At 35.3% G+C, this 10,563-nt stretch overlaps 1 protein-coding gene across 2 annotated transcripts; it reads right to left on the bottom strand.

Annotated features, from left to right (window-relative positions):
* Positions 1-967: 967 nt before the first annotated feature.
* Positions 968-7,051, bottom strand: LOC107900502 (probable cadmium/zinc-transporting ATPase HMA1, chloroplastic). Of its 2 annotated transcripts, XM_041081876.1 has the most exons (13): positions 6,283-7,048; positions 5,967-6,117; positions 5,700-5,884; positions 5,437-5,583; positions 5,048-5,243; positions 4,625-4,737; positions 3,825-4,066; positions 3,509-3,614; positions 2,738-2,902; positions 2,040-2,256; positions 1,671-1,858; positions 1,510-1,596; positions 968-1,302 (listed from the first exon to the last, which is right to left on the bottom strand). In XM_041081876.1, exons 1-13 carry the CDS (start codon positions 6,775-6,777, stop codon positions 1,126-1,128), a joined length of 2,469 nt encoding a protein of 822 aa, XP_040937810.1. In that variant the 5' UTR covers positions 6,778-7,048; the 3' UTR covers positions 968-1,125. The 2 variants fall into 2 exon arrangements, with proteins under 2 accessions (XP_040937810.1, XP_040937811.1); XM_041081877.1 differs by lacking the exon at positions 2,738-2,902 and having other exon boundaries at positions 6,283-7,051.
* Between the last annotated feature and the right edge of the window lie 3,512 nt (positions 7,052-10,563).

Here is a 10,563-nt window from a genome sequence, read left to right as displayed (position 1 = left end):
ATAAAATGAAAAAAACATGGGGCGACATCACAAAGGTTGTCGGTGTGAAGCTATTGTCGTTTAGCTTAAGGGTGACATTTTATGTTACAATCCATTTTGAACTCACGCAACCCAAAATTTTAACCTCCCAACTCCAAACTATTTTTGAAAAAATAATAATTTAAATTAAAGAGCATACGGTTTCACGATATGTTCATACAACACGAGCCCATCCAATCAACTCTCATCTTACTTTTAATCCCTTTATTATACTAAAATTTAAGATTTCATTTTTTACTTTTTATAATCTTATTAGTAAGTTGAAATCAACTGCTATTGTTACAATAATAATGTGGGTTTTTCTAAATGATATCAAATTTCAGGATTAAAATCCATCTTAGAAAAGTTTTTTCTTTTGTTTACGTTGGTTAGAACATTCTCGAAGTTTTCTTTAAGCATCCTTGTTTGAATATAATATTGGCGGTGATAAGGCATGAAGTACAAAAAATAATATGGTGTATATAATTTAATATGTACGTAGGAAATGGTTTGAGTAAAATCCAAATGCTAAATGGCTATACTTGGTCAACTTCACCCTCATCAATCACAATCATGAACAGGGTTTGCTTTTTATTTTATTTTTATATAAACATAAGGAGGTTATTAAATGTGTACCACCGTTTTCTTACTATTACAATGTAACGCATATAATATACAATTTACGGATAGTAAAACTTATGGCTTAAGATCACGTGACCGCAATGTTATTAAATGTTTTCATGTAGAAACATATATGTTCTTTCTTTCCCGATTATTGTTTGAAATTCCATCGACTTAAATGAGGGAACATCACCAAACTTTGACATTCAATACTTACTCAGCTCACAGCACAGGAAAGACCTCAAACACGAAAATCAGGAAAGCAACAGCTTATTCATTCTCACTACTTGCTTTTAAGCAAGTTGAAACTATTTAACTTAAAAAGGGGTCAAACAACCAAATATTATTCATTGATTCATTGATGTATCAACTTTTTACAGTTTTGGACTCTTGCTTATAAACAACAATATGAGAATGAGCCATCTCTTAACTACAAAAAAAGAATTTAAGGAAAAATTTCTCACCAAGTCTAAGCTAAGTATTAGTTTACAAAGGTGCAGTCTGGATGGGGCTTGAAGTGGCGTTATGTCTCAATAATGCAAGTTTTGATTTGAGTTTACCTATCAAATTCCTTAGATCCTGCCCCCAGGACCATGACGGGTCATTTAGTGCACGGATAGAGTTGAGGCAAACAAGAAGAGTACCCCCTTCGTGCAGGAGAACCTGTATATTACCCGAGACAGAAGAGGAGCTCAGTTCATGATGTCAGATTGATATATACACGCTAGTTACTTATAATATACATACAGCTTCAACAGATGTAAGTCGACAGGAACAGTTTCGGGTGTCATGGACCATGTTTTTATTCTAAAAATTAAAACAGGGTTCATAAGTTTTTGCAAGACAATGCAATCATCAAATTGATCATACCGTCAGCCAAAGCGGAAGAAACCCCAAGACTGATGGGAGAGAGGCCAAGATTATACAAGTTAAGGCAAGGGCCACATTTTGCTTGACCTGCATGTTAAATTGCACGTGTAAATTGTCTGCATAATCAGAGAACAGGAATAAGGAAGGGATTAACTGAGTACCAGTGAAGTTGTTTGGCGAGCCTTGGCTATACTGAATGGAACACCAGAAATGTTGTCCTGAAGCAATAGGACATCTGCAACTGCTATAGCAGTTGCACTAGCACGATGTGCTAATACAATTCCAACAGTTGCAGCAGCCAGAGCTGGTGCATCATTGATACCTTCACCTACCATGATCAAACCTCCTCCTGCCATGAAGGTGGACAAAATGTAACTTGATCTTTGGCTGATCATTTTAATATAAAGATGGTAATCACGTACATGATTCACACAATACTTCAATACTCCACTGAGATATGGAATACGAATTTGCCACTAAATATCTACTGAATATCAAAATATTTAACTTAATAAGAATCTGGGGCTCACCCATATCCCCTGAAATCCTCTTCACATGATTGAGTTTATCCTCTGGCTTTAGGCTGCAGTAGACTTCATTTATGCCAACAGCATTAGCTACTCTCCATGCACTTAATTTGTGGTCACCAGTTAACATCATTACTCGGACTTTTGCTTTATCTTTCAATTCAGAAATAACATCTAACACCCCTGGTCTAGGCCTATCCTCAAGGTGAATCAAAGTCACCTGCTTATACATTAGAAAACTCAATTTAGTATATACAACATAAATAATTGATCAGAAAACAAATGATTCTGCAAATAGCACAAATTCAACATGTACTCTTATGGCATATACATTCAGTCTATAGACCTTACACAAAATGCAATTGTCTGCGTAAAATAGCCCGGTTGTCAAAGCATCAAAAATTGAGGACTTAAATATATGCATAAAAAGCAAGCAGTTAACATCTTCATATGCAGCTGTTTTTGAGTTAAGTGTTTTGGGCATATAACAAGTCTTTCCACACATTTTCCTGATTCTTTTAACACCCAATACAGATGCATCTGCTTTTAAAAGTAATATCAAAGAATCTGTACATATTTAGGTAAATGTTTTCCATAAAAGATAAACAGATATAGCTTGCTCGTGTCTTGGTATTTCAAATGCATGTCTATCTTTGATGTGAGAAAAGCATAACAACTAACATAATGGATGGAAATCACACCTTTTCATCAACAGAAAGGGCAGCATGAACAAAGTCAGTTCCAAAAGAAGAAGCATTAACAGCTGCCCTAATCTTCCTTGATTCAACTTCAGATTTACAAAGTGAAGTGATAAACTCTATCGAACCAAGTGACGCTTTTAACATTTTACCTCCTCTAGTTCCTGACTATAACAAAGCAGAAATGATTATAAGCGGGATGGCTTTAATGTTACTGATGGGAAGCAAGCAAATACTTAACGGTGAATAAGCCCTATAGTTGAAGTCAGTATCATAGTTCAAAGGAACGTGTCTTGTCATAAGATATAAATATAATTCAGGCTGAAGAAAATTATTCTATCATCCTTCATTTTGATTATATGTTGCTTGACATGAAAAATCAACACTGAACTACAATTTTGCATTTTGACTTTTTTTTTCCTTTTTTTTTTACACTTCCATGAAAGGCGCTTTTAATAAAATTATGACAAAACCCATTGTCTCCCCCCCCCCTTTTTTTTTCTCTTTTTAGCAAAAAAGCTAACACTAGATCCTCTAGTAGAAGAAACCCCAATGACTGTAAGTGCCATACAACAACCTCAAGGAGGGAAATTGCAGTCTGCTAAGTTACAAATGTACATTAGTAAATGAACTGGACATACAAGGTATAGGAACAAAACGGAGGATTCAAATTGCTCGTAAATGAAAATTAGTGATTTCAGCAAACTTGAAGATAACTCAGTTTCCCCTTAAATATCACGGAGACATATGAAATATATTCGTAAAAGACATTACCTCAGCACTGTTGAGAGTAGCAATAAGACCTTTGCCAGGAAAATATTCAAAACTTTCAACAGAAACAGAAGGAAGATCTTTCCCTATGCTATGGTCTACAACCGCCCTGGAATAAAAGGAATGATAAATAATTTGACAAGATTATGACAATAATTCATACAAGAAATATGACCATCATTAAGACACAATGGCAAGTTAAAGTAGAAATTAGTTATTACCCTCATTAGCTTATTAGAGGGCTATGGTCACAGAATGAGTTGCACAGACCACAGATGCTCAACTTACAGAGGATACACTATTTCATTTTATACAATACCTTCCAATAGGATGAGTAGTACCCTTCTCCATCGCAGCTGCTACTGCAAGTGCTTCTACTTCACAGCTAGGAACACAACAGGAAGTTAAATTTGTCTTCTTGTTTCCAATTATGTGACCATAAATTGGTTCAATTGCTTTAAACATAAGCCCTCCAGTTGTCAATGTCCCAGTTTTATCAAATGCAACAGTGTGACAAGAAGCTAGAGCATCTAGCACTTGCCCACCTTTTAGCAATATCCCCTATATATATAGAGAGAGAGAGAGTCAGACTGGAGGAGATCAGGTGAATCTCATGATTCATATTAACACCAAAAGAGCTTCAGTAGTTAAGCAATTAGATAAATCTAGACATCTACAAGCATCATCAAGTAAACAGACGTGTACCGATGACCTCCAAGTTATTACTAATTTCCATGAAAAAAAAAAGCAACCTATTGGCTCTAACAAAAACTTGTGCAAGGCAAAATTAATCAAGAAACATATACACAAGAATACACAATTTATCAAGGTACTAGAAAGATGATTTTAGAAATTGTACAATAACAAAGGTGTTCAGAACAAAAAACTAATGTGAGCTGATCCAACCAAAGTACAGAAAACTAATAATGGTTAGACTCAGTCTAAGGTATCAAAAGTATTTTAATTATAGCTATATTGCAATGCGGCGGGCTTCCATCATTATCTTAACAAATGAAAATAAATACAGTTATGAAAAAGGCTTGTATACACTTGAGAAAGAACATGCTGACAGTGACAGAAGGCATGTGTGAACACTCCTTGATTACATGTGACTGATACCTTTCTCGCACAGGAGCTCACTGCTGTAGCATACGCCAGTGGAGCTACAGCCAAGGCACATGGGGATGCTGCCACCATAAGCCCCAATGCCCTGTAGATTGATCCTCTGCAAACTGCATAATCAACACCAAACATAAGACAGGTAGAAGATAACTCAAAACAGACAAAGATAACATCAGAGAATTGTCAAGAGGAAGAACAAGACAAGTAAAGCTTCAAACTAAACAGACTGACTATTCAGTGAGAGTTGACGCAAAGTGGGGTTATTGCCAGTTAAGGTAACTAAAACTAAGATGCGTTAGCAGAAGAGGCCTTTCTTAGAAGATAAAAGGGTGTAAACCATGGATAACAAAATTAATGGCACAAGGCAATAGAGAGAGAAACAACCGTGATAATTGCAAAGCAGCTTATACTAAGAGTTACCTGCAGTGCTAATGAATGGCCACTTAAAAAGAAAAGGCCCAAGAACTGCAATGGCAACTGACAAAACTACAACCACCTTGCTGTACTGCTCACCAAATTCATCCAACCACCTTTGCAGCTTAGGTTTATTCAATTGTGCTTCTTCAGTTAACTGCACAATCCTGCTAAGCGTTGATTCTTTCCATGTCTTAAGCACCTAATATGAAATTATTAAAGGGAAAACCCAAAACATAAGTGAAGGATGTGAACTAGAAATGACAGAAAAAAAAGAAAAGTTCCCTGCAAGAAAAATTTATGTACTCACTTTTTAACCTAAACAATTTCAGAAGATAAAAGAACATAAGTTGAACTTTTTTACATTTAGCATTCTGAAAAATTCATAAACACACCTTAACGATCATTCTACCATCCAAATTCCTTGCACCACCTGGAATCCTATCTCCAGCTTTAGCCTCTAATGGTTTGATTTCACCAGTCAAATGCTCAATAGTAATTGTTGCACTACCGTGGAACACTTCACAATCTACAGGAACAGCCTGGAAAAATAGCAGCTCACACCATTAACTTACCCTTATAACATAAAAGAATTTAAAAAACATAAAATATAAAAATATTAACCCAGTATAGAATCCATATTCCTATTATCACAGACCTCACCAGTTGTGACCAGAATGTAGGAGCCAACCTCCACATCATGAACAGGGATGCTTTGGTATGACAAGTCAGAAACATTTGGCAAATTATCATCATCCAAATTTAGTACAAGTGCTGAATCCGGATAGTTTTCTTTCAACTCCTTCACATCTATCATTGAACGACTGGTAAAAAATTCTTCAGCTGCAAGTAACCAACTTTCACAATTACACCAAGGAAACATAGGATGCCTCTGAAACAAATTTAACCAGCTCGAAACACTTACCGATATGAGCCAAATTAAACATTGCAAGAAGCAACCCTCCTTCCAAGGCATTACCCATGAAAACAGAGGCAAAGGCAGCAAGTGCCATAAGTACATGAATGTTCACTTTCCCACCAGCAATATCAGTAATGGCATCAAGTGCCGCAGAAACCTGACCAAATAAAACGCAATACAAGTAAGCTGATTTAAAATACAGAAAAATCAAATATCGAGTCGAACATAATTACCACCTATTCCATTAAATAATAAGAAAGTTACTATTTTTGATGCAAAAATTCAGCAACCAAACGGAACATAAAAGAGAAATGGAGTTTACCCCAACGAGAGGGAAGGCGAGGACAAGGAAGGAATTTTGGAGAGGCTTGACGGCTGGTTTTGGGACTAAATAAGGGCAAGCAGCGGCAGCAATAAACAGTGCAGTGGCGCAGCAGCAGAGGTGAAGGTGCTCTCTCAGGAAATTGGCCAGGTCCATCCATCGAATGGCTTTTGCAAACCCGATCACGGCTTTCTGGGGCCCATTCAATAGACCAGAACCATGATGATGGTGGTGGTGGTGGTGGTGATGGTCATGGTCATGGCCATGATCATGATCATGATCATGCTCATGATGATGGTGGTGTTCGTGATTAGCGACGCAGCGGATTCGGATAGTGTGGGAATTAAGAGGAAGAAAGAGGGACTTGTAGCGGGTGGAGAGGGGAGAGAAAAACAAAGGTTTGAAGTGGAAAGAGTTGAGGCGTCCGAGTCGTGATGGGCGTAAAGGGCGAGTCAAAGGTGAGAAATTGGTGAGTGAAATGGAGTGAGTTTCCATTTGCAGATTCAGGCCATCAATTTCGGAGGAGTCGCGTCCAGGAAAGGCAACGCCTTGGGACGAAATTAGTGAGAGTGTATGTGGGTATTTGGAAATTGAGATTTGGGGGTTAATTAATGCCAAGAAACGTATAGGAAAAAAGAAAGGCGGGCGATGTTGCTATAAGAGGCACAGCATGAGCTCATCTTTACCACATGAAATGAATAATGCCATTAGCCAGATGATATGCTTCGTGCCGTTCGTTTGGTCTGGAAAGTGACAGTGACGCCGGTGGGGTCTCCCCATCGATTTCGAACTGGAACTTCATGCTTTTGCTTCTCTCTCCTTATAAGTTGGACTTTTATTTATTTCCCCCTATTATTATTATTATTATTATTATTTATTAATTATTTTGTAAAATAAAATGAGAAATTATTCGGGCAATTGAAATATTATTTAAGAATATTGTAAAATATTAAAACATAAATATTAAAAAAAAGAAGCATATTAATCTTTTAAGATTAATTATAGAATAAAAAAAGTACAATGGCAGAGTATGGCAAACTCACCCAAATGAAATTTGATTAACAAAAAATAATAAATGCCAGATAAAAAAATTACTCATTTTACTTTTAGAAGCAAAATACAGGTAAAATAAGGCTTGTAGGCCTTTTTTTTTTAATTAAGTAGGCATTTTGGCCAATTTGAAAATTAATTAGGGAAAGAGGCCGATTTTAGGAGAGAAAGGAAAACGCGTTCAGTTAGGTGCACTTTTTGCATAGATGGCAGAAAAGCGCGCCCAGCTAGATACACTTTCTATTTCTCTCTCTAAGGTTAGGGCTTTTATTTTTTTAAGGTTAGGGTTTAAGAATTTTGGGGTTTAAGGTATTTTGAAAGTGTTTAAGGTTTTCGACTAAAATGGCAAAAGTTCTTAAGTAGTTTTGAGGGGTAGAGGATGTTAATGCGCCTCAGTACACATACATTTAATATTTCATTGTGGGATAGGACCATCACCTAAGAAACCCATCGTGGGGAAATTTGGTTTCAAGGTAATAATGCTTGATACGATCAGGGGTCGAAGTCTACGTGAAGGTCTCAGTTGGCGGTCGTGATGTGATCATACGTTTGAGTATAATCGGGGAGCTAGGTGACGGCCGTTACGTGATCAGGAGTTCAAGATTTTTTGATACCCACAAACAATTCCCTATATATACTATACATATGATTGATGCCATAATCATACAGAAAAACTCTAGGAACTTTCGGTGTAATCAACGTAATTTTTTTCGCTACTTCCAAGTCTCAGTATCTTAAACCTTTCATTATTGTCCGAAGGCTGACACTGAGGTGGACACAAGAGGGCTCTCAAGAGAAGAGCGGATATTCCAACATAGTAGACGTCAAACTTGGGTCGGCGCGAAAGCAGTTGCAGTTATTAATGGGATGTGTAATAACGACAACCGTCGTCGCCTCGAAAGGTGTTGGAAAATGTACCCATATTATAATAAACATGTAAATGTTTTCTATTTATTTGAACAATGAATAAATAAATAAAATTAATTTCACATTTCACTATTATGTCTTTTATATTTTGCATGCATAGCGAAATTGTAACAAACAAATATTAGCTCATTGATTGTGTAAAGTTCAAATTGAATATAAGTGGCATTATAAAGAACATTTACATTGAGAGAAAGACAACTTACTTCAGTAGATAATCTAAATAAGCCCGTAATCCCGTAAAAGAATCAAAGTGAATATTTGATTTAAATACTAAGAAGGATTATTATGTTGTCTACAATTCCAATTAGGGAGATGATTAGTCTTGGCTATTAGAGCAGTTGACTCCATGAGTAGAGATATAGATATATTCATTGGTAGAATGATACAATGGACCAGACCCAAGATGAATTAATTTTGGATTTGTTTGTGAATTAATTCATTTGTAACATTCATGGTGTGATTTACTTAAATCCTGAATTAGCCATTGACCATGCGTATGCAAATCATGTGCTTTGATACAAGTGGAGGCTTATGCTCTAAAGATGATTGAGTCCATAGTCGGTATGTTGGGTATATGACTTGTGTATGTCATGGCTTTACTAGCAACAGTGAAATTTATAACTCAATTAAAGAGTTAATGATATCCTTTCATTGGCATTGTGTGGATTGATAAATATAGAACGTGACATAGGTTGCTTATCCTTGAACGAACAATTTATCACAGCCATTTGTTGACAGTGATCATATTAATCATTAAGAAGACACAATGGTGACAGTGAGATCAAATACAATTGTATTGAGTAAACAGTTAACTCAAAGGAATCAAGGATATCATATGAGGGTGACACACACATGACAAGGTTATTGGACCAAGTAGTTGGATGAATTGCTTTTGTAAAAAGTATACAATAAGGAGTTTTCAATAATGGTACTTCTTGTGGATTGACTCCATGATTAAATAATTGCAAATTATCAGAACGATATTTCTAAACATAATTGCAATCACTAGAGCTAATTGTATATGTCCGATTGGTCCCTTTGCTAGCTTAACAAAAGCTCGATCGGATTGCATTTGAATCAGAAGAAAATTCTACAACTTTGGGAATAATTTAATTGAGTAGATTTATTTGATGTGAAATTAAATTAGGTGGTTGTAAGAATTGTTCAACTAGAAAATTTGATTAAAGAATTTTCTTGAAAAATTAATTTGGAAAATATAAGTAATTTTTGGAAAAATTAATTTTGATCAAGTAAAATTAAATCAATTAAAATTAATATGATATTTTTGGAAGTTAATTTTCAAGTCAGACAATTGACAAATGGATAATTGAACTTGAAAATTGAACTTCAGATCGTAAATTGGGCCCAAGAGCCCAAAATCGAAACCAAGACCCAAAAACTGGTCGACCTGGGCACAGTATGTAAAATAGGGTCGATGGTCCAATCGGTGGCTAGATCGGACCGTCAGGTCATCACTGACCCGGATTGAATCAACAGTAGCCAAACCGGCTCGGGGTGCCGTAAAGGTGTCGCACCTGTACCACTGGACACGAAGGTGCTGTTGGCTGCGATGGCTGTGTCTTTGTGGTTGGCGGCGGTTGGTCGTCAGTGGTTGAGTAGTGAAAAAGTTACACTCTTATTAAAATTCTACCAGAGAACTTGATTTCTGATTAATTATTCCAAAAATAATATTATTTTAATAGTTTAATATTAAATTTAGTTTAATATTTATCTTAACAATATTTTATTAATTTAATATTAAAGTAATTATCTTAATACTAAATTTAATTTAATGTTTATCTTGTACATAAACATTTTATTATTTTAATAATATTTAATATTAAGTTTAATATAATATTTATAGATTAAATTTAATATTAAATTGATTAAGTTTAATTATAGTTGAACTCTTTAAACTCTCCCTATATAAAAAAAGCTTTGGATTATTATTTACACATACTTGAATTCAAGAGAAAGTTGTAAAGAGAAAATTTTCTGAAGAGATTATTATAGAAAATTGCCTTACTGGTAATTTTTATGAAAAAATTTATGATTTGAAGTGAGTGCACACTCGATAGATGCAAGCTTGAGGATAGCGGAGAATATTACTCGGTCGAAATGCTCATCTTAAACAAATAAAAAATGTACAATTTTGATTAAGTGTTTATTACTTTAGATGTCACAGCCAAGATATTGTTTTGGAAATTTTTTTAAAAGTATAGTTTTTTCCCTAAATTTATTTTCTGTCGCGTTTTCTAAACCTGTTTTCCCAACAATTGGTATTAGAGCCAGATTGTGTTCTAT

Source organism: Gossypium hirsutum, chromosome A11, assembly GCF_007990345.1.
Source record: "Gossypium hirsutum isolate 1008001.06 chromosome A11, Gossypium_hirsutum_v2.1, whole genome shotgun sequence".
In the NCBI taxonomy this organism is placed as follows: domain Eukaryota; kingdom Viridiplantae; phylum Streptophyta; class Magnoliopsida; order Malvales; family Malvaceae; genus Gossypium; species Gossypium hirsutum.
This window is presented reverse-complemented; position numbering and strand designations above follow the sequence as displayed.

What these genes read in the sequence shown, in the direction of transcription:
- LOC107900502 (XM_041081876.1), bottom strand. Translation starts at nt 6,777, where the DNA reads ATGGAAACTCACTCCATTTCACTCACCAATTTCTCACCTTTGACTCGC. An exon ending in ATGGTAGAATGATCGTTAAG is followed by an intron (nt 5,244 to 5,436) that starts GTGTGTTTATGA and finishes ATTTCATATTAG; the next exon opens with GTGCTTAAGACATGGAAAGA. An exon ending in CTACTCTCAACAGTGCTGAG is followed by an intron (nt 2,903 to 3,508) that starts GTAATGTCTTTT and finishes GCTTTGTTATAG; the next exon opens with TCAGGAACTAGAGGAGGTAA.